This window comes from Epinephelus moara, chromosome 11, assembly GCF_006386435.1.
Source record: "Epinephelus moara isolate mb chromosome 11, YSFRI_EMoa_1.0, whole genome shotgun sequence".
NCBI classification, from domain to species: domain Eukaryota; kingdom Metazoa; phylum Chordata; class Actinopteri; order Perciformes; family Serranidae; genus Epinephelus; species Epinephelus moara.
Window position 1 is genome coordinate 20,818,651 of NC_065516.1, and position 26,558 is coordinate 20,845,208.

Below are 26,558 nucleotides of genomic sequence, written 5' to 3' on the forward strand. Positions count from 1 at the left end.
TAATTCAGTGTTCAGTGTGAGCTTGTTTGGACTGTTTAATGTCACAGTGCTGGATGTTAGCTGCTGCTGCAGCTGTGTAGCTTTTGCTTACTAACATCTGCTGATCCCGCAGGATATGATCAGAAATTGATATTTTAAAGGTATAGAGTCCCAATACAAAGCCCTACCACAATAATTACATGAAGATGAACAAATAATATTTTCAAACAGCTGGAGGCTTTATGTTTTAGAGTTGTCTGGGTATCCCATTTTCCTGAACATAATATCTCAAGAAGGCCTTAGGAACTTCTTCAAATTTGGCACAAACGTCCACTTGGTCGTGAGGATGAACTGATTAGAATTTATGTGTCAAAGATTAAAGGTCAAAGTAACTGTGACCTCATCTATCTTAATCTTGTGAACGTGATATTTCAAGAACTCCATGGGGTAACTCTTCAAATTTGGCACAAACGTCCACTTGGTCGTGAGGATGAACTGATTAGAATTTATGTGTCTAAGTTTAAAGGTCAAAGTAAATGTGACCTCATCTATCTTCATCTTGTTAATATGATATTTCAAGAACGCCTTGAGGGAACGCTTCAAATTTGGCACAAACATCAACTTGGACTCAAGCATGAACTGATCAGAATTTAGTGGTCAAACGCCAAGGTTACTGCAACCTCACAAAACATGTTATTGACCATAACTCAATAACACATATGCTAATTATGACAAAATTTCACATAAATGTCTAATAGGGATTAAATGAAGTGATGACATTTTATATCCAGAATATCAAAGGTCAACTTCACTGTGACATCATAATGTTCTGCAAAAACGCTTTTCTGGCCATTATTCATCACCATGACTCAGGAGGAGAAGGGGAGACATTTGATCAGATACTGAATTGGTGACACTAATCTTGGGTGTCCATCTTGACACTGTGCTGATTGTACTGTATAGAGCGGTGCTGCTGGGGGAAAGGTTTTAGAATTTGCGGCAACATCCATATCTGAAGCATTATCTACTGTCATGGCTGCGTATGAGTCTGGACAAACATTGATGTAAACTGTATCTGCAACTTGAGTGGTTTGCAGAGTATGTGAATAATTAATAAACACGCTGTTTCATCAGCAGTGCGTTAATTTTACTATACAACTGGGATGGTAATTCTTGACATCTCCCACTTTTTAACCATCACTGTGACACAATATTTCAATGTGTGCTAAATTGTTTGTTTTGAATCTGATCCAAATCTTACCCTATCATTATTCTAGTGACTATTTTGCAGATAAACCTAGTAACCCTCGCCAAATGATCTTGGAAAGGAACTGAGCCATAACATCCAGCTCCCCTCAAAGAGCTCTAATTCCCATCCTGTACTACCTTATATCACCAATTTATAATACAGTTCTTGCCTTGGGTTTCAATCAAGCCCAAGACTGACCCATCATGCCTCCATGCCTTTTTTTTCTATGAGCGAAATTATTTTTATCTTTATCAACCCCCCTGCAGTCCTGCTCCTGCAGTGCACTCCCTCCTGGAAAGTCTTCCTTTGTTGCATATTTTATTGTGGGCTTTTATTTCTTGAGACAACTACCCAGCAGAAGAGAATGACTCACTTAAACAAATGCTTTCTAGCATAGTCACTGTCCTGATTTGCCCTCCCACGTGTGTGGCTAAAACAAACATCCCTCCAAAATCTTTTGGTCCTGCCAATAATTAACATACTTAGCTAAGATGAGATATCAAACTTTGAACTTCTGGACATTCATGAACTCTCTAAAATAATCAATAAATCACTACAACTGCTTCTCTTCACATATAATATCACTAAATGTGCCCCAAGTGAGATCTTTGGTTCTGCTCAAATAATTATTAATGATTAGAATTCAGTAGCCTGAGGCCAGATTTGAAAAGGCTAAAATAAACCATTATCCTCTTTACCGTCGTTGACACTGACACACCTTTGCCACCATGCCTTAACAAGGTCACAGATATCTAAAACCAGTGCTGACACACTGTGGCCCTCCCCTCACTGATTCACTGCCACAGTGGTGCGGAGTATTTGCCCGACCCTTCAGCAGCACCCATGTCCAAGAGGTAAGACCTCCCGTGTCTTACTTCATACAGTCAATATCTTTAGAATTAGAAAAAAAAAAGGAATTAAAGTTCTCAAGTTGTCATTCAGGTCGAAGAGCAGCTGTGTGAGGCTGAACCAGATGACTCCACTTTCGATTTGGAGAAAACAAAGACCCCGCTTGGATCCATGGGAGGTGACTCTGGATCCGCGCAGCAGGAAGACCTACTGGAGGGAGACCTGGGACTTGGCACTGCTCCTGCTCTCGCTAGGGAGGCCTGAAGCTCCAGGAGTCACCTCCAACCCTAGCTTATCGGACCCTGCTGCCCTGAGGCGGAGGCCCTGCCTCCCACTATGAATGGGGTCACTGGCCAGGGCATCTGAGAGGAGCTGAGCGGGAGTCGGCGTTACAATGGCTCCCAAAAGGTCACGCACTCCCCTTGTGCTGACATGCATGCAAAGACACACTCACAGAGGGAGAAATTACAAAGGCCGTTGCTCTTTCTGTTGCTTTGCTGATGATTTTCTCGGCTTGTTTTGCTCCAGTTTTCAGGAATTTTAATAAGCTGAAATAGAATGATTAATCCTGCCAGTAAACGTCTAACACTGCGCACAGGAAGCAGGACCTGACCCATGTGTGCACTCTGTACTTTTCACACAGCAAGCAAAAGTTCTGGTGAAAATACAACATGCTAAGACGCACATTAATTGCCTGCGGCGCAGCTTCATGCTACTCGGTTACATAAGGTCTTGGTTTGAAGCTTCAGGGAGAACTGCTCATGAATATGTACCATGATTGAAAGCTACAGTATTTCCCTTAATCAGCTGAAATGGTATTTTTGTGCCAACTTTGCTTTGCTCTTCCCCAACTCCTTATTAAACTTTTATTGCACTGTTTTCTGCCACAATCCTTTTAACTGATTCAAAATGTATTCCAGTGAATTTATACTTATACCCCACCCCTCACAACTTGCTTATCATTCTGCGGCCGGCTCGAATACTTCCAAATGCTTAAGTATATTAACAGCGTTTGGAAAAGAGACTACTAGCATGTGAGGTTTCCTCTGACTTCTTTATAGATTGCACTTTGCTTTCTGAGTGCATCATTATAAATCTCAGAGCCCCGTTCCCCTTGCGTGGAGCAGAGTGTTGTGTACTGCTCAAATCCAATCTGTGAAGGTTAGGCTTTGTGAGTATGCAGACTGTTTGGTTCATATTAATAAAGCCATTGTCCTTGAAGTGAGAGCTTTCCATTTTACGTTGTGAATGCATGGGTGCATCTGTGGAATGCTCCTCTGTTTCAGAACTCGGTAGCAGCACAAAAATTTACAATGCATTCTCCTTTGTTTGCGCCGTTGTTTGAGTTCAGTTTTGTTCTGAGCAAAAGAGACTGAATGATAGCGATGTAGCATCATGAGTCCTCAGACGGAGATGCTTTAGTTTCACCCATAAAGGAACAGTCTAATTCTGAGAACAATCTCAGTAGTTAGGGTGTCATTTGCTGAGATAAAACTGCACAATAGGCCATCGCAACACAATGCACTATAGCGCATTTGTTCAGTGATGTTCAAAGCATATAAACTTTAAAATCTGATTTTTGAAAACTCGACGGCGATGTCTCTTTCCACAAGTGACTCGTGGTGAACAAAAAAATGTATTTTCAGTGGTTTCATTGAGAATTACTCACTGAAGAACACCCACGAGCCACAGCATCTATCTCTGTGCAGGATGAAGAACCTCTCTCAATAAGGGCGTAGAAATTTTCTGTGTAACCTTGTTGAGGAAGTTAAAGTGCCGCTTGTCAAGTTTTTCAAGTGTCATTTTTGGGCTTTTTCAGCATCACAGACTAAATGTTAATGAGCTGTTTTCACCGGAGTGAGATAAAAGCTTCAAACCTCACATCGTCACATTGAATTCTGGATGGATTAAGAGCAAAATTATGAATTGTCACTATAACTTTCATACTTTTAACCTTGTATTCAAATCATAAAATATTAGTGTATCTCCCTTTTTGAGCCAACTACTAAATACAGTATTTCTAATTGATATGAATAGTATTTTTACGCAACATGCTTGAGGCAGCTTGTGGAGTTTTTGACCTCTAATAACAACCTTATAGAGATGTTTTTAACTGTGAGGCATTCTTGTTCTTGTGCCCGAGGGCGCACATGCATGGAGATGATGGGATACATATTTATGCTGATGGTTTTACATTATTCCTCTCATGTACAGGTTGCAATAAATCCCCAGGAAACGTATTAACGCACCAGCAAATGCAGGGAAGAAAAAGACTATCAGGACGTAAACACAGATGTTAACACTGCAGGTTTCATGAAATAAGAATTGCTTTGCAGATGTTTTATAAGAAAGGAAATGCATTTTACATGATGGTTATGCTGAAAACACACCAAGCAGCAGCAAAGGGTGGCTTGCTGCAATAATTATTTCCGCAGCCAGGTGGCGTGTCAATGTGTATCAGGTGGGGAGAAATTCCTTATAATATAGGTCAACATGTCACAGGACTGTGTTTACTGTTAGGCTGCGGGTACTGTCTGGCTGCGATTCGCCCCTAAAAGTTTAACTGTCCCCAACTTTTTGTATGCCAGCACCTTGCAGCAAAATCAACTCCCCCAGCTCAGAGTGGCTGCTGTAGCTTTCCATAGACATTGCATGACAGCTTGCCGCAGGCCGCACTTCGCCACTGCTTGGCGTGTTTTCGGCTTTAAACCTCAAGGAAACCCAAACCATGCCCAGTGGCTGAGGGACATTATGTCCTGCCTTAATCTTGAGAAGATACGCTACTCAACTGGTAACTCAGATAAAAAATTCCAAAAGGTTTGGGGCTCCTTTCTGACATACTTCCAGAGCTGTCAGTTAAAGTGAAGCTTTTGGGTTTGTTTCTTGTTCCTGTTACTTTCTGTCAGTGTATACTCTGATGAAGTACCCCACATAATCATGCCTCCCCTTCTCTTTTAATATTGGGCCTGACTTTCAGCTCATCTGTCATTTACATATATATATATTTTTATACTACTCAGAAGATAGAGAACCGTCCTATTGACGATATTCCAGCTGTTATCAGGGGTTAGTGGAATGGGGAGGATTGTGACTGGATTTCATGCTTTGTTCCTTGTCATATATGTGCTTTAAATTTGATACCTGTTGTGAATATGCATCATGTAAACCTCTAGGAAATACACAGTTCACTAACAAGAATACTAGATAACACTTTACTTGAAGGTATCTACATGAGAGTGACATGACACTGTCATGAACTTGTCATGAACATTATGTACTTGTCATAAACGTTTATGACTGCTGTCATTAAGTGTCATTTGGTTTTTGTAATGACAAGTTGACATTGTTTGGGTTGTTTTGATTATGACAACTTGACATTAATCAAAGTGACATTACCAGAAGTTGTCTTTGTCATGACAAGTTCACATTAAATTTGTTTGGGATGTCCTTATAATTAGAGATGTACCGATACCACTTTTTCCTTCCCGATACCAATTCCGATCCCTGAACCTTAGGTATCTGCCGATACCGAGTACCGATCCGATACCAGCGAGTAAAAAAAAAAATGGATGGGATATGAATTGTTGTATGTCTCAACTCCTAAAACCCTATGTAAAATATTAAAAAATTAATATATAATAGTAGAATGAATGCCATAAAACTTTTTTTTAATTGTTATTATCCAGTGTTGACACAGATCAAGACACAGGTTAAAGTGCAGCCACACAATTTGGTAAAAAAGACATTTTAAAGGCTACAGTAGAACGCTTTTTAAACTCCGCTCCGTTTCCATTTCGTTTCCCTGTAGCGTGTGTATACGTAATGACATGAGGCATTACGTGGTATCGGATTGGTCATAGGCTGTACTCGCCGATACCCGATACCGCATTTTAGGCAGTATCGGAGGCATTTCCGATGCTGGTATCGGTATTGGTACGACTCTACTTATAATGACAACTTGACATTAACATAAAGACATCTTCTGGTAATGTCATCCTGGTTAAAGTCAAGTTGTCATAATGACATCCCAAACAAATTTAATGTGAACTTGTCATGACAAAGACAACTTCTGGTAACGTCACTTTGATTAATGTCAAGTTGTCATAATCAAAACAACCCAAACAATGTCAACTTGTCATTACAAAAAAAAGAATGAACACTTAATGACAGCAGTCATAAACGTTTATGACATGTACATAATGTTCATGAAAAGTTCATGACAGTGTTTTGTCATAGTTATGACAGTGTCATGTCACCCTTATGTAGATACCTTCATGTAAAGTGTTACCGAAAACTCCACAGGGCACCTTTAAGTTATGTAGCAAATGGCAACACGTGTGACAGTATTCCAGCACAGTGGTTCTCAAATGGTGAAGGCACAGTGGTGCAAAGTGCACTGAACTGAGGTCTGTCTTGACAAAACCTATACCTAATTAATAACACATGTTAATATCTTATAGTTTTTTTTATTACAATACAATTACAATAATGAAAAATCTATTGGCTTGCAGTGTTGGATTTTATTTTAATTTTAATCCTGCCTCATGCACCAGGCTTTGAGAACCACTGTCTTGTCCCTCTGTTTTTGATCATGACTTCTACATGTGCAGCAGTGCGGGTTTGTTCAACACAGATGCGTAAACTGTCTTGTTAACTGTGAACTTTACTCAATGCAATATTCCCAGATCATGTGTTTGGATAAGAGCAAGCAATTGTAAACATTTGAAATGGTAGAACAGACCGCTTACACCGACACTGAGAGAGACTTTCCAGCTCCAGAGCCATGACACATTGTCCACAGTGCATGATGTCATCCTACAAGGATTTGGTGACAAAAAAATCAAAACATCCTCTTTTTTTTTTTTTTTTTTTAACCTAGAAGTAGCACTACTGCTGTTCCGATGTAGCCTAGTCATCACACCTCTACCTATGGCACATCAACAAACCAATTTATTGATTGTCTCTGACTTCAACCAGATCTTACAAATAAACATTAGCAATGAGCGCTTTTTTAACCAGTTGTTCTTTGTTTTTTTGTTGTTTTTGTTTTTCTTTCATCAACTATTTTCACTTTTACAGACAGTATGGAGACTGAAAAAACAGATTTTTTTTTGTAAGGTTTTGAACATTCAAAAATAACCCCAAAATATCCACTTTGAAGTGTCATCATAACAAGATACATGATTTATACAGTTGTTGTTGTTTTTTTTTTCATAGTTGCAGCTTCACTAATTAAGTCATTGTTCATAGGCCTTGCATTTTCAAACACATCCAATATTCCAGTATAAAAGAAGTGGTCCCTTCAAATACCGCTGCGATTCAACCGAGAGAAACGTGATACATTCCAAAATGTGGCCAGTGGAGCTCCTCCAACACTGATTTAACGTAAAGCTTTAATTCCACAATAAGAGGAAACGGCACTCAATGCAAAATGAACATTAAATTAAAAGGTCTTTGGTGAGTATGTTTTCACAGTTTGGAGTGTGTCAGTAGTGATTTGCTCAGGTCCTTGGCCTCCCCGGCTGTTCTGACTCTTTCGTACCCCAGAACAGACATGGCATGGTGACAGTAGTCCTCCACTTGTTTGATCTGTTGAATGCTGAGCACTGTTCTCCATGCACTAGCAGCTTGTGTGGCGTTCCTGGACGAGACTATGAATGGCTTAGAGGAGGAGCTGGAGCCGCTGGTCATGTTCAGCGCAAATGACTCGATGTCGTGGTTGGATGTGAGGTTGGTGAAGCGGTAGATGTTCCGCAAGGTCTTTACAGGGTTCTCCACCAGGTCCTCGTACCGCACCGCCATGTACTTCCCTTTCAGCCAGCTGGGTGGGTTTAAGGCAGTCCTCAAAGTCCTGGAGGTGCGGTCACATATCACCTCCATGGCTCCTATGGAGTGGTAGTCTGAGCCGTCCTTCTTGTTGGCTTTGTGACCGGGATCCACGAAAGGTATCCGGCGGAGTTTAGGATCCCTGCTGCGCACCACTTGTAAATTCTCCCTTATCAGGCCGTGTCTGGATTTGATCCTGGAGTTGGCCACTGCCCGCGGGTCTCTGACCAGGTGTATCACCTTCAAATCCAAGGATGGATCCTCCATGAGCGGGGCCAGCACGTTAACGTCCAAAATGCGTACCCCTTTAATGACTATGGTGCTATATTTGAGGCACTCCTCCTCCAACAGTCTAAGGCTTTGAGGGGGGCACTTTTTACACACCTTATCATCCACCATCCCCACCACCTCCTTCCTGTAGGCTGAGCAGAGGGGATAGGAGCACACCACTTTATTGAGGGTGGCCCCAAATAGTCCCAGGGAGGTGAAATTCTTGCCCCCGGGGCTGTTGTAAAGTTGGAAAACAGACAGATCACAGCGGTATAAGGAGCTAAGCATGTCCCTGGCTGCCCCCTGTAAAGACACCGCATCACCCGGGTACAGTTTCTGCCAGATGTGCCACATCGGCTCGTACAAGAAGAACACTTCGGGATTTTGGTTAAAAAGCTCCCCAAAAAAGGACGAGCCTGACCTCCAGGTGGTCAGAACATAGATAAGCTGTCTCTTTTTAGCCAGAGAGGGCCTGTACAGGAAGCGAATGTCAGATCTGCTCTGATAAGTGGTGCTCCTCATCTGATGATTACACTGCTGAGGCTCCTTAGTCCATTTATAATTAGCCAAGTTAAGCATAGTGAGGACCAGCAGTAAGAAGTAGGCCATAAATAACACAATCCTCTTCCTGCGGAGGACTTTCATCACGATCCCAGGCTGTGCTATTATCTTGGTATGATTCCTGTAGGTTTTAAGCTTCCTCCCAAAGCCAGCATCCTTCTCCCAAGGCGCTGTCAACTTCAGTGGTTGATGATATTGTTTGCCTCTCATCTGTACCCTCTGTGAGTGGCTCTCACCACTGGACAATGCTTCTTACATTGACTGTGCACCAACACGCTCTGTCGGATGTATACAGCCTATACTGGGAATTGATACCCAGCTGAATAGCAGCTTATTAGGTAATATACTCACCGCCAATTCGAAATCCACAACGCGATATCCCGTTTTCACTGCACTGCGCAATGTTCTTCATAGGAATGGATGAAAGGAGCGCTTAAGTTGTCCATTGCAGTGATTCTGTGGGTGGCCCGCGTTCAAAACAAAAAGGAAGGAGCCTTCATCATTGTAACAGACGCCCTGTTTGACCATGTTCAGCGGAGGCATCCCTGCGCAGTTATCATCTGATGCATCCTGGTAAATGCAGCCTGGCGAGCTTCAAGCATCGCACACAATAAAACGGTCACGATTTGGCGCGCCCGGCCGCAGCTCGGATCATTACGCATCTGCCATAACGGCGCACTGAGCAGCCAGTATCCACAGTTACAGCGTTTGTGGTGAAAGGGTGCCTCGGTCTTCCTGCTCCTCCGCTCGTCCAACTAATACAAACTGGGAGCGATTCAATCAGAATACAAGGAGAAAAGCCCGCCCACTGAGGGACCGCATTGGCCCGCGTGTTGGCGTCGTGCGTCAGCGAGCTGCGCCATTGGACCCGCCGCGCGTCTGTCTCGCTGCAGGCTGGATTCTGGCTCCCACAGATCGCAGCAATGGTAGTCTGTGGGAAATGATGCTGTTGTTGTGTTTCAGGGAGGCCTAGCTCACTATCTGCATCCTTGTAACCATGCTCCACCCTCCTGTTTTAACACACACAGCTGCACACTATAAAAGGTGCAAGTGCTTTATAGGATGTTGATGGTGCCTTTGTGAAAACCTCACCCATCCCCATTGTCTTTGAGTCTTTTGTTTAAATGCATCTTTTTTTAACTGTCTCCTGTCTTTACATCCCTGTTAAGTATGTTCTCTTTATGGTGCATGAGTGCAGAGAAATCAATATTTTAAATTAAATGTATTTGTTTTTTTACCCACTACAGCCTCCAGAGGGTAGCCCAGATCTATAAGAGAAAAAACCAACAGATTCCTGGCCTAAAGGAAAAATCCTATTATTAATTAAAAGTATACCATACTCACATCACAGTGAAATATGTTCCTGTTAGAGTATTCCACTGAGATATGGTTTGAGATGAAACATTCAACTAAATAATTGAAAGTTATGTACAACTGCAGGTCTAAAGGAATATTGCTGTGTTTTTCCCCCTCTCCGTTGAATGTATCGGAAACAGTCAGCAACAGTGACTGACACTCCTCTCAAGTGGAATCAGCTGAAATGTGACATCTGACAGCTGTTCCCCAGGAACTGACAAGTCCGGGAAAGCTGTAAGGCCATGTGTTTGAACAGAGGAAACCACATGCTCTGCAGATTGAAAATCATCTTCCCTAAGAGGCTTGCCAGTTTGGGATTACAGCCGTACAATTGAACGACACAAAATATGGAGTGCAAAGAGGTCCGGCCCTTTGACCCCTTGTGGGAAATCTGTGGGCGTGTAATACCCGGATATCCTCAGTGATTTCACATTAGTGTCATTTGATTGTGACCTAATTGTATTTGTTGTAAATATCTTGTAATACTGAAATCCTCCCCTACTATTCAGCTACAATAGCTCTGTTTATATGGCCACACAAAATTACAACAGTATAGCATTGTTTTTTTTCTAAGGAGACATCTGCTTCAGATCAAGTGCAGCTGCATGCGCTTTTGAATAGAGCTCAGCTATAGGTTGGATTACTGGACTGTGCAGTGAATAATTACTCTTCATGCTCTGTAAAGTGTGCACTGATCTTTCCATCCCATATGTACTCACTGTCTTGCACTCCACCAGCACATGGTGCAAAACCTTTGTGCGGACTGCCCTCTGCTGGAGCACTGTGTCTCCAGTCAAGACAAAGGGATAGTTTTCTCTCATTTACCCTCAAAAATGTTTGACATTACAGCCTGTGTTTTGCATTACCAAAGCATTTATACACCTTTAATGTAACTGAGGAATTGCATCAACATTTAAGCCTATTGAATACATATATACATAAAAATTGTTAAGTGGGCAGTGGGAAGTAATCAAAATAAAGCATTTAGGGAAAATATAGAATAGCAGTTTCTGTAGTTGGCTTTCCTTGAGCTTATAAAAGGTAGTCACAATGTAATTTTTAAAGTGCTATATTTCCATCTAAGTTTGAGTTTAAAAAAAAAACTGTTGAAGACTTCATATCTGTCACATTTTTAGAAAGAGTACAGGTTTGTTTCTGTCACTGTTGTCCTCAGCTTGGGATTATTTATTGAAAATCTGCTAATGTGACACAGTGTACTTCCTGTATCTAGCACCAAATAGCAGTCCATACATTTCCCACTACACTGTACATTATGTTGTTATTCCCCCTTTCAGTCTGATTAACTAAAGGCTGTTCTGGGATGTTGTATTCTTGGATAATAAAGTGCAGCTACAGGACCTTTTTCCCCACTTGCGCACATAATTGCTTAGAAATGGAGTGGATGGGGACAAGCCTGTTTTAAAACGCTCGTTTAATTTAACAGCTTCTCTATGAATTTTAATTATGAGGGGGGCCAAGTTTGACTCGACGTGCACTATGTTGGAGCTTTTCAGAACTCTTAGACAAGATTTATAATATTCTGTGTGGGCTTTTTCAGGTGGATGAGAAGTCGTGAATACTAAGAGGGGCACTCATTACCACAGAGAGCAACTGAGTGAGTAAATAAATCAAAACATATACATAGCACACAACATTGATATGGACTGTTGTATTACATTGCAAAATGTTTCTCTCTTTCAGTGCATGCATGTAATACCCCTGTGTATGGCATATATGTAGGATGCATGGCAACAGCCTGTCAGTCAGTTCTAACTCTGTTATTGGAGGTTGTTATAAGCAAAGGTGTGGGTTTATTTTCAGCATTGCAGGGGGACATACAGTATATGAAACAGGGGGTGTCTGGGGGTCCTCTGTTAGAAAATTCTGAGCATCAAACACTTAATTTCCTGCATTCTGGTGAATATTTATGCACTAATTTGTGCACTTTCTGCATTAATTTAAGGTGTAACTGTCATTAATTTTGTCAAAATAAAAGTTCTCTGCTACTTCAAAGTTGTCCCCTGCATTCCACCTGAAATATACATCTATGGTTTTAAGACCTTTTTAGACTACATTTCCAGAGTTTTAGGGAATTTTGAATTTTTTTAAACAAGGTATTTTTTTTATTGGTAATTCAGTAAAGATGTACAGAGTATCAATGAACAAACACAGAACCAGTAAGGACAAAAAAACATTAGCTCACCCACCCATCAACCCAGGAACACACAGAGAAAACCAGACCAGTCAAAGGAAATCTAATAGGCAAGAAAAAATAAAATAAATGAATGAAAAATAAAATAAAAAGGAATACAATTAAATATGTATATAAAACAATTTTAAAAAATAAATAAAAAAGGAAAAAATGATGACAAATTAATTAACTTGTATGACATGGGGGAGTACAGCATGTTTCTTTACAAATTTTCAGCTTCCATATTTGCCACAAAAATTAAAAATGGTTGCCGGGTGGCAAGGAAGCATGCACTTGATCCATAACATACTTGATCCAATGTCCATATGTTGGAGATGAAGAGTCCTTCCATTTACACAGGATGAGCCTTCTGGCCTGAAGTGAGCAGAAAGACCCAATGTCCGCTTGGGCTCTAATTAAGTTCACATCTAGAGGAGTTACTCCAAATATTTCCATAGACATAAATGGGGCAACCAGCTGTCAAAACATTATTGAAAAAGTTTTGAATATTAAATATCAAATCCTAGAATGGGGAAATTGGTATTTTTTACAGTATTTCCTTTTTGAGCAGCTGTTTGATTCACATAATCCCTCAATAGGCCTTGTCTAAAGAGAACATTTGGACAAGTCACAGCAGGAAAAGCACAGGTTTGAATAATAAAATTAATGATGGGTTCAGTGTCAGGGTGCTGGTATTGTTCATGCTGCCATGGCTTATTGGGCTACTTAATGGAATAGGGCCACTGTTAATGTTAGTGGAAACACCTGTGCTTTTACTATTAAGTCAGAATCTTGTCTGTGGAAAAAGGTCTCCTTTTTAATTTAATGATATTGCTTCCCTCTGTGCAAGGTACAGTATGGTTTGACTGCAGGTGTTGTATAAATATTTTTAGTTTAGTCCATGTCAGACAATTTAATTCCCATTTTATAATAACCCGCTGGCTTTTTATCTCAATAACCTTGACTGGGAAGAAATGTTTTACTCAAATATAAAATATTGTGAACTGTACGGCTGCCATGCCTTCTTTATTATCAGTTTCTCTATTTCTTTAATCATTTACAGACATGTTTACTGGTCTGCGATAAGTGTTACAGACTGATATGGATATGGTAATCAGAGCCAGGAGGACAGCTGATGATACACAGACCCAGACATGTGTCCCCCTCTCTTTCCATTATCCAAATGCAGGTAATTTCACCCATGCATATCCAAACACATCGATTTTGAGGACATGTTCACATTACAGCAGGAGGCAGCCTGTCCAATAAGAGATGAATACACTTCTGCAGAGAGCAAAGGTGTGTTTTGTCCTTAGTCACATTGATCTTGAGCCATATCTAATGCTCAAGGGTTTATTCTATAAAATATACAAACGGTGATTAATGTTGTCAGCGCATATTTGGCAGCCAGTCAGCATCCAAATGTCTCATATATCTAATCTGCATGAGTTCTGTTTAACTTGCATTTTGGCAGTAGGCTGTGATGAAGAATGCTCATCCAGACACAGTATCTCTGCATGTATACACACACACACACACACACACACTCAGATAGTCAGTACAAAGCTGCACTGAAGTGCCCTGTTACGTAATCGTGAAGCACAGCGGCTTTGCGCCTGCGAAATGAACGAGCAGGTGGAGGAGGAAACATGCGCAGTAGCAGCCTCGTCAGCAGCATCAGGACCAAAAGATCCCCAGGAGCCTGCGATGCGAGAAGATGGTGCATGTAAACACGCGTAGGGAGATGACCGTGTCGCTTTGTCGGACCGCAGTCGCAGCTCGCGTCTCCGAAGCCGAAGTTTGAAGTCATTTCAGGCGATTAAAAACCCCCAAAAGGAGACGATTTGTTTTGTGCCAGCTGAAGCGCGCAAACGGAGCAGCAGAGATGCGACGGCAATAACAACACAATCGCTTTAGTCTCATGACGACGCTTTAAAGCCTCTGCTGCGCTGCGACACACAGTAAAAAAAAGGACTCCTCTCATGTCACCCTCATATGACAGGCTTTCTTTTGTAATGGTCGCCTGTTTCTAGTGGGATGCACATCAGTGTTTGGCCGTACTCGCTCTCCGTCGTAATGGCAGCTCTGTACCAGAGCACGGACGCTTCCTCTCCGGATAAATTTCTGGCCTTGAAAGACGTGAGAGAGGTGAAAGAGGAAACAACGCTGGATGAGAAGCTCTTCTTGCTGGCATGTGAAAAAGGTTCGTCAGTTATTATTGCCTCCAATCCCATAATCATTGCTTTTATGCTTATTATGGTGCGTTTAAGATCACAGAAATGCTCCTTTTATGTCAGAATCTGTCTCTATAATATCACTGAAGCATAATGTGAGTTGGATGGCACTGCAGGTAAAAAACACCATGACTAACAGCTTGTCAGATTTCCAGCAGGGTCATTGCAGCAAGCAGCAAACTGTACAGTCATACCACATTTTTTTTCTCCCAGTGAATACCTCTCACAGCTGCCTACATGTTGGCCACTGTGGAAATGTGCCCACAGGGGTTAAGATATATTTAGCAGAACGTCTGCTCTTCTAAAAAGTTTCTCTCCTTGCCTCGTCTGCCGACTTTTCACAGCTCCTGACAAGGAAAGTTAACGCAAACAAGCCGAGGAGAAACTACACATGATGATGCACAATGAGGCATGGGCATTCTCATCCCGTCAGATGGGAGGAGAATGTTTCATTGATAAGTTAAGAACATTGCACAGGCATAGGTTGTTTGAGGTGTACTGGCCAGCCTTACCACCATGACCATATAAAGTCTCTCTAAACATGGCTCGGCAACAGAGAGTGTCCTTTGAGGGAGATGTTATTGTTATACATTACTGAGGTTAAGAGGAGTGCTGGAGCTGAGCCGGAGAGTGTTTGCCTCATGACTGGAGTTGTGTGTGTGTGTGTGTGTCCGTTTGGCGCCAGCCGCAGATCACACTTCACTGCTTTTATAGATCTGACTCCGTAAAAATGTCCTAATGTGGACGTGCTTCTCGTCTTAGGCGACTACTACATGGTGAAGAAGCTGCTCGAGGAGAACCGACACGGCGAGCTCAACCTCAACTGCGTAGACGTGCTGGGCCGGGATGCCGTCACTATCACCATCGAGAACGAGAACCTAGACATCCTGCAGCTTCTTCTGGAACATGGCTGCCAGGTAGTAAACAGTGCATGAAGAAGACGTCACTTTTTCGAGTTGTCTTGTATGTAATTTGTTCTCTGAGAGCTTCATAAATTATGCATTTGTTTCTGTGTAGGCGACAGATGCCTTGTTGGTGGCCATAGACTCGGAGGTGGTGGGAGCTGTGGACATCCTCCTCAACCACAGGCCGAGGCGATCTTCCAAGCCCTCCATCGCTGTTAGTCTCCTCTCATTACTGCTCATGAATCCTCCTCCAAGATGCAAAGAGCAGGCTGATATATGAGATACTCCCTTATCATTTCTGCAGATTTTTATCCATGCATTTCTATCCCTTTTAAGAAACTGATGCAGCGGATTCAGAACCCAGAGTACTCCACCACCATGGACGTGGCTCCGGTCATCCTGGCGGCCCACAGGAACAACTACGAGATCCTGACCATGCTGCTGAAACAGGACATCTCGCTTCCTCGGCCCCACGCTGTAGGCTGCGAGTGCACGCTCTGCAACGCTAAAAACAAAAAAGACAGCCTACGGCACTCCAGGTACGGGCCTCCCCGGTGACGTACAGTAGAGCACATTTGCTTTCCCCAGATGGCTGCATTAAATCCCTTTGATCTAAACCAGAAGACAAGCATTGCACAGAATTACTGTATTTTGGAATGGCCGACGTCATTTTTGTCTTCCAGATGATGCCTGTGTTATTTTAGTCCATGATTGTTTCGGACTTGCTCTGGTATGTCGGAGCTTTAACAGCCATGAATCAGTCGGTGTGTCAAGTGAAGTGTCCAGCAAGGGTTCTTGTTAAACACTGCGGCACCATGTTTTGATGATAGCATCAGCTTGAGAATGTCTGTTTAAGTATCTGGAAAGAAATGCACTGACTTTTTGTGAAGCATTTGTCTAGTTTTTAATGTTAACAGTCTTTGTCCCACAGAGGACTCCTAATGCTGTCTGTTATTGCCAAACTCTACTTATCCAGCTGAAGCAAGCCAGTGTTTGGTGTGCCAGTATTGGTGTATTCGTTGTTTGTTATAAGTAGTGGTTTTATACTGAAATATAATATAATTACAAACAAACATGGGTGCATTATAAGACAGTGGGCCACAGGGTGCAGATATGCAAAAGGCCCCACCACCTCTCCTACACAGGAAGAAGACAAACAGTCTTTGTGGTAGTTTGTCGCCGTCATGCATCTTTTTATGGGTTTTTTATTATCATTATTTTTATATTATTCAAGACTTTATTTCAGACACACAAGAGGGTCCATAGCAAAAAAGAAAAGGACATACACGACAGAAAAAAAAGACACAATTCATCATTCAATTTATTTTAAAAAGCAAGGCTATTCATGTTAAGGCTTTGTTGCCAGTGTTTTGTGAGCCTGGATGAAAGCATCTCATCCTAGGGTTGGTTAAAGCGTCTATTATGCTGTTCTCTGACTCATCCAAATGACACATAAAATTGTACATCAGATGTCTTAGAGGTGCAGAGAGAACGCGCCACCTGCAACACAGTGTTGCATCAGCTGCCAACTTGTTTTCTCGGTTTGTCTCTTTGTGGTCAATTTGTGTTTTGTTTTTTGTCGGTTTGCGTCTCTTTTGGTCATTTTGATTCTCTTCCTGGTTGTTTGACATTTTGCAAGTGAAGGCCAGGGGCCCCCTTACTCTTTTGGCCCCTGTGCCCGGTAGGCCTGTTAAGTAATCCATCCATGACTACAAACTGTAATTTAGGGGAAAGCTGCAAAACCAGCAGTATTTCTACTGGGAGGTAGCAATTCTTTGTTTCTGATACCATCTTAGACTTGCAGATGAGATTTTACTGATCTCTTCTGCTGGGCATTTTTGTTCTCTCTGCAGGGCAGTGTAGCTTCCCACACAGTAAGCTAAATGAATCAGTCTGCGGTTTGGCTGGCAAACAACATAGAGGTCAGAGCAGGTACAGATAAGACAGCTAGAAGGCTGAATGTTTGTTTCTAGATTTCCTTTTTTCTTCCATCTGTGTAGCTTTTGTTTTGTCCTGTTTCTTCCCTCACATTTTCAACCCCCCTTTTTTTAACCACTATTTTCACCTCCTCATCCATCTTGGTCTTTTTTTTGGATCAGGTTCCGCCTGGACATCTACCGCTGCCTGGCCAGCCCCTCTCTGATCATGCTGACTGAAGAAGACCCCATACTTAGGGCCTTTGAGCTGAGTGCAGACCTCAAGGAGCTCAGCCTTGTTGAAGTGGAGTTTAGGTATGATTGCTATCAAGTGCTGCATGTCCATCCGTCATGTCAGTGCGTTTTCATCTAATTTCGTCGCACATAAAGACTGGAAACACACATAAACATATGTACATACATGCACACGGTGATACTGTAATCCCTCTTCCTTAATCCAATGTAACAGATAAGAATCATAATCTTTCATGTCTGATTGTATCTAATTTTCCTCGCTCCAGGAATGATTATGAGGAGCTGGCGAAGCAGTGTAAGATGTTTGCCAAGGACCTGCTGGCTCAGGCTCGAAACTCTCGAGAGCTTGAAGTGATTCTCAACCACACATCCAGCGAAGATCATGTTGACAAGAGAGGCTTACTGGAGGAGCGCATGAACCTCAGTCGACTCAAGCTTGCCATCAAGTACAACCAAAAAGAGGTAAGACGAGCCAAGTCTGCAACATCCATGTGTTTTTTTGGCAGGATCAATAGCAAGCCAATCATCAATTTAAATGGGCTGAGGAAATTATTTGATGTGTTACTTGATAATTTAATCCTTAAACTATCCACAGATTAGTAGAGAGAAAATAATAACTCTATCTGTTATTAATTACCTCTTTACTGTACTATATGCTGGACTAGACATCTGTACACCGTGTGTCTTTTGGAAATATGAGTTTGGCAGGATTAAGTACTTCCTCCAGGCAACAGCAGTCAAAGACAAACTTGAAGTTTGAAGCTGGGGGGCAATTTACAGCTTGGATGGCTCGGTGTGAAAAGTTTGACTCATATATCACAGCTCGACTAGTGGCATATGATTCCTGCAGGAGAAATAACCCTGATAAGGTTCCTCTTAAAGTTGCACATGAGATAATACTCCCTGAGAGTGTTATTTGTGGTTTGTGGTTGGATTTTTATTGCAGGGAGAACAGTGATACGTTTGTAGCTGACTCCCTTAAAAGCGTGCTGGTAGGCAGATTTTGTTACCTTCAGACAGAGCTATGTAAGCTGTTTCCCCCTGTTTCCTGTCTTTGTGCTATGGCTTTATATTCATCCCAGAGACAGTATTTTTATCTAACCTGACTCTCGGCAAGAAGGCTAAAGGCAAGTATCACCTGATTTGACTTAAAATCAAAGGAATTTGTTAATTCAACCTTTAGTTTCAGACTGACTTTCCCCCAAAAAACAGCCATATATGTTGGCTGTGAAGCTTCCGTCAACCCATATTTATGTTTATTGTTAGGCGGCGACCTCTAGTGGTCATAGTAATTATGGCAGTAGCAAAAGAGGGAAGCCAGGTGACGTAGTATAAAGAGTGACAAAATCTGATTAGAGAAAAGGTTGGGGTGGATGGAAGAAGGCGAAGGCATAACCCAACTTAGCACCTTACTCTGCCTCTGATTGTCTTACCCTGACATTCTTACCCTAACCCTAACCAATCTCACTCCTCTTGCCTAAATCTTTAGAACTCAATGAGAAATCAATGAGGGTAACAAGTACTAGCCAATCAGAGGGAGAGTAAGGCGGGTTTTGTCTTAGGCATCCCAGGAAAAAACTGGTGTGAATGGATGAGTCAAACACAGGACTTTCACCCAGGAGACCACTGTTTGTGTCCTGTGAGAAACTAAAAGTAAGCGCTGGATTATATTAATTTACGTACACAAGCAGTTAACTTATGTGACATACTTTTTTGTGGGGGGGGCTTTTTTTAAATGCCTTTATTTGATAGGACAGTTGCAGAGTGAAAGGGTGAGAGATAGGGGATGACATGCAGCAAAGGGTCGTAAATTGGAATCAAACTTGTGGCTGCTGCGGATACGTACTTAACTTGCTTCATGTATGTAATGTATGTTACGTAAGAAACATGATATTTCAACCCAAACCATAATCTTTTCCTAAATCTAACCAAGTAGTTTTTAAACTTTGTCCATTTCACAACGTTAAATAGTTGTTACTAGATACCGTCAAATATGTAGTTTTGGGAGTCACTGGCAAACAACCTCTCCTGTCGTTTAGGTATAAGAACATGTTGCATAATTTCTGTCTGCTTCGCATCTTCACATTGGTATTTTCTCTGTCATTCTCTCCTGGTGCTCCTTTAACAGTTTGTGGCTCAGTCCAACTGTCAGCAGTTCCTCAACACCGTCTGGTTTGGAGAGACGGCCAGCTACCGGCGCAAGCACACCTGTCTAAAGATGGCCACAGTGCTGAGTGTCGCCATGCTTTGGCCGCTGCTCTCTGTCTGCTACCTTCTGGTGCCGCGCTCCCGCGTGGGCCAGATCATCCACACGCCCTTCGTCAAGTTCATCATTCACAGCGCCTCCTACTTCACCTTCTTGCTGCTGCTCAACCTGTACTCGCTGGTCTACAATGAGGGCAAGAAGAACACCATGGGCCCTGCGCTGGAGATGATAGATTACCTGCTCATCCTCTGGATCATAGGTCAGCCTTTTACTCAGCTTTCAAGCAATAAATAAGATACTAATGCATGCTATGTGTAGAGGGGTATCGTGTATGGTCGATTATAATATATACTGCAACTCTTTTAAGTGCAGATTTCTCTAATTGAATAATTATCTATCTCTTAATGGACACAATAAAACTAAGAATAGAATACAAATTCAATAATGCAAACCAGAGTTTAATAGAATAACATGGCATAGTGGAGTGAAAATGAGAGATTCCCGTTATGGTTTGGCTAAAGTCCAGTATCCTGTATCCATAATCCTATCAGGCAGAGCATGACAAACAGCTATTTGTATACTGAACGACAGAAAGCCTGGCCTGACTGGATTAAATCTGTCAGTTCTGCCTCTAATTGAGCTGTATAGAAAGGAAAGCTTCTTCTGTCTCCCCTGTGATTCATCTGAGTGCTGCCATCACTGGACTCGGCACATGCAAACATATATTTGCACATACACATGTACACAAGCCATATCTGTTCAGATGAGGCTGGATAGTGACAGTTAGAAATTGACTCTGTCGCTCCCTGGGGAAGAGCCTCTCTACCTTCCTCTTCTGCCAAGAAACCATTAGCATGATCATTCAATAGCTTTAATGGCCCTGCCTTCTCAGCAGAGATATTTGTCTCATGGTTGCAGCATCCCAGCCCTCTCCACTAGACACAAAGCGTCGCAACCACACCTCATTGGCTGAGGTTTCACTATCATCGCTGGGTTGATAAATCATCCCAATAACTGCACCTGGCAGGTTGTAAAAGGATGTAGAAGCAATTGACTTCTATTATTCAATGTTATGAAGATGGTTGTGGGGTAATTTGCAATTTATTCTGTATATTGCAGGAGTGAGATCAGTAGTTGAGTCATTAGACAGACGTGTAATGGTTCTTTTTCCATGGGCCAAGATAGCCCACTAGATGGGGAAAATGACTTAAGTACTGCAAAAGAGCAACATCAAAGATCAATTTTAATAACTTCCGCAGTTTTTTTCCTCATCACGAAACAGCTGCACTGCAAAGATGCGATGCAGTGGTGCAGATTTCACGCTCCAGGGTCTCTGCACCATCAACAAAACACCAAAGTTGAGCTGAATAACAAGGATGAGAGTTCTAATGATTTAAAAATCAAATGCAAATGTTATCGGGATGTGAGAGGGGCTTTTAAAGTTACAGACAGCACTTACAAGTCACACTGCAGCTTTCCATTTCTTTCGCTCTCCATTGTTCCGTCTTTCTCCCACGCTACCCCCTCCTCCTCTCATCTTTCTCCTGCTCTCTCCGTCCTGCTATTCCCCTGAGCCAGATGCCTCGCGTTAATGGGGAAATCAGATGCTGTGACTGTGGGCTGGGCTACATGTATATCTGTGTGTCACTGTGTGTCTGAATGCATCTCCTTCGCATTTTGATTTCTACATTAGGACTCACTTTTAATGATTCCATAGTAAAATCCAACATCCTACTAACCAGACAAAAATGAATGGAATTTATTCAGGGAGAGAAACAAATTACATGTGAAAAAATATATTCCATTCATTCTGTATGGTTAGTAGGTTTTTAATTTTACTATGGAATCGTTAAAATTTAAATTCTACTCATTCAATTGTAAAATCCAAGATCCTACTAATGAGACAAAATGAAGTGATTTTGTTTCTCTCCCTGATTAAACTCCACCCAGTTTGTGTGGTCAGTAGGATCTTTGATTATACAATGGAATCTGTGAATTTGAGTTCTAATGATTCAATAGTAATATCAAATTTAATGATTCCATAGTAAAATTAAATATCCTATGAACCAGACAAAAATGGGAGGACTTTATTCAGAGAGAAAAAAAATGATGTGTAAAAAATTAAATTCCATTCATCCTGTCTGGTCAATTTTTTTTTTTTTTTTTTTTAAATTTTACCATGGAATAATACAATTGACATCCTACTCATTCCATAGTTAAATCCAAGATCCTACAAACCAGACAAAATGGCTGAAATTAGTTTCACTTCCAGATTGGATTTTACCATTGAATCAATATTTTTTGATTTTACTATTGAATCATTAGAACTTCAATTAAGTGATTCCATAGTAAATTCCAAGATCCTACTAACCAGACAAAAATGGATGGAATTTATTCATGGAGAGAAACAAATCAGGTGTGAAAACATAAATTCCATTCATTCTGTAGTAGTTTTTTATTTTATTTTACTAATTTTACTATGGAATCCTTCAAATTGAAATCCTACTCATTCCATAGTAAAATCCAAGATCCTACTAACCAGACAAAAATGGATGGAATATGTTCCTGTCTCTGACTAAATTCCATCCATTTTGTCTGGTCAGTAGCTCTGACTAAATTCCATCCATTTTGTCTGGTCAGTAGGATCTTTGATTACACTATGGAATCTGTGAATTTGAGTTCAAATGATCCCATAAAAAAACAAATTCAGTTATTCCATAGTAAAATCAAAGATCCTACTGACCAGACAAAATGAACAGAATTAGTTTCTCTCCTTACATTTCGTCTGATTAGTAGGATCTTGGATTTTACCATGGAATCAATTTATTTGATTTAACTATTGAATCATTAGAACTGAAATTCAGTGATTCCATAGTAAGACCAAAGATCCTACTGACCAGGATGAAATTGATTCAGGGAGAGAAACAAATTGCATTTGTGAACAAAAACCGAAAGACATTTTGTACCAAACCCTGTCACTTCTGTGCTTACTTTCTGTTTAAACCATGGAACCCAATAACAGATAAATTAGGGTCAGTGCAATGTAATAGCAATTTCTGAATCAAGGCATAGAGGATTTGTCACTTTGCCTTACACTTGCAGCTGGAGTCACGCTGTAAGTCTTTTATTATCCCTACTGTACATTTAGAATAGATGAAATTCCATTTGGACACAGAAAGACACCCATCTTTATTAAATTCCACACACCTCCCTAAATCCCACAGATGACATTTTCAGCACATTAATCTCCAATTCCTGTGTCTCATACATTCCTGTTTCCCCTGGGCTCCTACCGTGAGATGACTTATGGTTGAAGCGATTTTAAAATGTTGGGGATGACAGCAAAATAAAAATTTTTTCCAGTGGTGTGCGTATATGTGTGTGTGCATGTGGTGATGGGGAATTCCTGCTCTCCTGTAGGGATGGTGTGGTCGGATGTGAAGCGTCTGTGGTACGAAGGGCTGGAGGACTTTCTGGAAGAGTCAAGGAACCAGCTGAGTTTCGTGATGAATTCCCTTTACCTCGCCACCTTTGCCCTCAAGATAGTTGCTCATAGCAAGGTACACACATGTTACACACACTCTTTCGATCTAGAGGATGAATAACTGCATGTATTATTTTGTGCTGCTGGCTTGAAAGGTTAAGAGATTAGATTCAGAAAGGTTATTCATTTCATGACATGTTTTTTTTTAATCGCCTTTTTGCTCAGAGTTAAATGGTTAAATGAAAACATACTTATTAATCTAATGGTAGCTAGCAGCTGGTTAGCTTATCTTAGAATAAAGACATGTAAAAAGGGAAACAGCTACTTAATGTGCAACATGTCTCTGAAACTGTCGAGCTGTTTAACTGTTTCCAATCCAGATATTAAAGGTTATTTCCAATTTGTTCAGTTTTTTGTTCAGCAAGATACTCTTCACAAATGAATACAACTTTTATGAATTTTGAAGTGTAAATGCAATCTGTAAGTTAGTCTATAAACGAAGTACCCTACAGTCGCATAATTTAAACATGGCCACCACAACTGGCTGTAAAGCTGTGTTTATCGTGATGACATTCTGTCGTCTTATTTAGCCACTTGTTAGCAACTGCCTTCTTTAGGACACATAAAAGCTTCAAAATTAAAAGGGGTATTGGTATTTACTGACGTATTTTATGTTGTAGAACAGAACGTGAAAATCTCTCAAGCTTGTGTCAATCACAGACCTTAATTAAGGCATCTAGCCAAGACTCATTCAAAAAAACTGTTGACTTTGAGATGAGGGAACAGGAAGTGCAAAAATATTTACTTATTTCCAGGTTTTAGGAATCATTCTTGCAGCACTCTATAGAGCTGGGGAATATAGGGATGACCCCCTATATCACCACTTCATAAATACAGTAGCTACAGCTTTATATTACTGTACTGAAGCTTCTGTTTAAACACAGAGCAGTCATTAGGCTAAGCTAAATCAGGTGTTTCAGCCAATTAACAGCTAGTAAGCACACCTGATTTAGCTAATCTGGGTCGGGTAGAACGATGTAAAATATGCATTGCTTTGAGTGTACAGTAGCAGGATTTATAACCACTGTAATTCTCCTTTTCAAAATGGGAACCACATATTATGATCAACTAGTAAAATAGTGTCACTGTGTTTGCATGTTCTTCAGTTCAAGAACGTGGAGGACACAGAGAGGAAGAATTGGGACGCCTTCCACCCCATCCTGGTGGCTGAGGGCCTGTTCGCCTTTGCCAACGTTCTAAGTTACCTGCGACTCTTCTTCATGTACACCACCAGCTCCATACTGGGGCCGCTACAGGTAGGCACACAGTGGTGAGACACACTAAAAGTAAAGACATTTTCATAGTTATAAGATTGATTTCTAGTGAAAAGAAAAATATTTGAGTCTGATCCCTGCGGCGGTTTGAGACCATATATCAGCCATTTCTCTGACACTTTGGATGAAAAAAAAAAGATTATATAATGATTATAAAACTGCTTCCCTTTTCTATCATCCTCTCTAACCCTAGCACACACACATTCACCACCCACTCTCTTCCTGTCTCAGTGAAGTGCGAACACTCAAGGACAAGCCCACACTAAACATCACACCAGCTGTGCTGCAGCATCATAACCATCATCATAAGCGTTTAGTATAAGCACAGTGAACTGAGGCAGTGGATGAATGTGTTCAGCTGTAATAATACGTTCATAATAAAGTGAACACAACATCATAAAGCCTTGACGCTTCAGTCGCCATATGCATCACCGTACTGCGATCATCATTTCTATCATCTACACAAACAAGAGCCTTCAGTTTACACAAAATGGATTTCTCAAGCTAACGTCAGTTCTGGCTGCATATTTAAAGGCGGAGGAGCTGACTCTATACACCCACAGCACATTTACACTGGCTCCAAGATTGATTTCTATCACAATCTGGCACCCACAGCAACAGTTTGATCCATTGCCATCTTAAGTGCAGTTTTGGCTGCATGGAAATTAAAGGGAAAAGTAAAGCCGTTACATACAGTATAGTCAGTGACAACTTTTTAAGTCAGTTTCTGAACTTTTTACTGCTGAGCGAGTTCAGTTTGAAAAATGAGCAGGCGTCAGTCTGATAAGGTGGCTTTTGCTCTGTTGAAATTTTGGGGATTTGACATTTTCAACAACAAACAGCTACATTATGAGCAACGTGAGTGCGGTATATTCAGGGCAGATGTCTGTCAAAAAACATCCAAGTGAATATTGTTTAGTAAACTTTGCTAAATCCTGGATTTGATCAGCGTGATTAAACCTCAGTCTGAGCTGGCAGTGCCATTTAGAATTAGCAGACACAGTCTCTTCCCTTGTTTTTCTCAAAAGGTTATGGAAATGTTTAGCAATGCAGTTGTGCTGATCTGTTTTATGCCTCTTTCCCAACACTAAATAAATCAAATTTGTTAAAAGCAAACATTTAATCTGACAAAAAAAGGCCTTTTTGTGGTTATGTAGTCCCTCAGACCGCCTCTTTTGGCAAGAGTCTCCTCTTTGTTAGCATACAGTGTTTGTTTACAGCCACACCGACATACAATAGTGCATCAGTGTGTGCGTGCCGTGTGAACATGTTTTCACATTGTATTGCATTTGATTCCTTTCTAATTCATAACCCAACGCTTTACTGTTGCCAGCTTGTTTAATACTTTCATACATAATTACAGCACAAGACATTCGCTGGTCATGTCTTAAACATATACTTACACATTCTTTTTTTCCAATGGAGGAGTGATATACACTATCTGCCTGTCTAACAGTGGTGCCCCCAAGGGGAGGCCAGGGGGCCATGATCCCCTGATACAATTGCTGGCCACCTCCCTGGCCCCCAATTTTAGGCTTAGCTTGTTGGTAAGGGAACTAAGGGTGCTTTCACACCTGCCCTGTTTGGTTCGGTTCAATCAAACTCAGGTTCGTTTGTCCCCTCAGTGCGGTTCATTTGGGCAGGTGTGAACACAGCAATCACACTCAGGTGTGCACCAAAACAACCAGACTGAGACCTTCTTGAAGAGGTGGTCTCGGTCCGGTTACAACTGAACTCTGGTGCGGTTTGTTTGGGTGAGAACGTGTTCCGGCCTCGACCCAAACCAACTGCAGTCACATGACACATTGTTTGGGTTAAACATGAGCATGTTACAGTCCTGGAGGATTATTAATGTGCACCTCCTCCTGTACTGCCTTAATATGCACATTCAGCACATCCAATGCATCAAAACATTGTTTTCTAGTTGGTGCCGCGCCTCGTTT

At 41.4% G+C, this 26,558-nt stretch overlaps 3 protein-coding genes across 3 annotated transcripts in view; 2 read left to right on the forward strand and 1 right to left on the reverse strand.

Annotated features, from left to right (window-relative positions):
* LOC126398014 (sodium/hydrogen exchanger 9-like) overlaps window positions 1-5,353 on the forward strand; it is a 98,097-nt gene extending 92,744 nt beyond the window's left edge. Inside the window, exons 15-16 of the mRNA XM_050057177.1 lie at window positions 1,977-2,082; window positions 2,171-5,353. Coding sequence (XP_049913134.1) covers window positions 1,977-2,082; window positions 2,171-2,341 — 277 coding nt within the window. The 3' untranslated portion in view covers window positions 2,342-5,353. The remainder of the gene's footprint in view (window positions 1-1,976; window positions 2,083-2,170) is intronic.
* Window positions 5,354-6,225: 872 nt separating this feature from the next.
* chst2b (carbohydrate (N-acetylglucosamine-6-O) sulfotransferase 2b) lies at window positions 6,226-9,580 on the reverse strand. Its single transcript, XM_050057174.1, has one exon. It carries the CDS (start codon window positions 8,942-8,944, stop codon window positions 7,547-7,549), a length of 1,398 nt encoding a protein of 465 aa, XP_049913131.1. The 5' UTR covers window positions 8,945-9,580; the 3' UTR covers window positions 6,226-7,546.
* A 4,363-nt stretch (window positions 9,581-13,943) lies between these two features.
* trpc1 (transient receptor potential cation channel, subfamily C, member 1) overlaps window positions 13,944-26,558 on the forward strand; it is a 22,120-nt gene continuing 9,505 nt past the window's right edge. Inside the window, exons 1-9 of the mRNA XM_050056636.1 lie at window positions 13,944-14,484; window positions 15,278-15,432; window positions 15,533-15,634; window positions 15,757-15,959; window positions 17,520-17,651; window positions 17,858-18,053; window positions 19,720-20,056; window positions 23,218-23,357; window positions 24,448-24,597. Of these exons, the coding sequence (XP_049912593.1) occupies window positions 14,319-14,484; window positions 15,278-15,432; window positions 15,533-15,634; window positions 15,757-15,959; window positions 17,520-17,651; window positions 17,858-18,053; window positions 19,720-20,056; window positions 23,218-23,357; window positions 24,448-24,597 (1,581 nt within the window). The 5' untranslated portion in view covers window positions 13,944-14,318. The remainder of the gene's footprint in view (window positions 14,485-15,277; window positions 15,433-15,532; window positions 15,635-15,756; window positions 15,960-17,519; window positions 17,652-17,857; window positions 18,054-19,719; window positions 20,057-23,217; window positions 23,358-24,447; window positions 24,598-26,558) is intronic.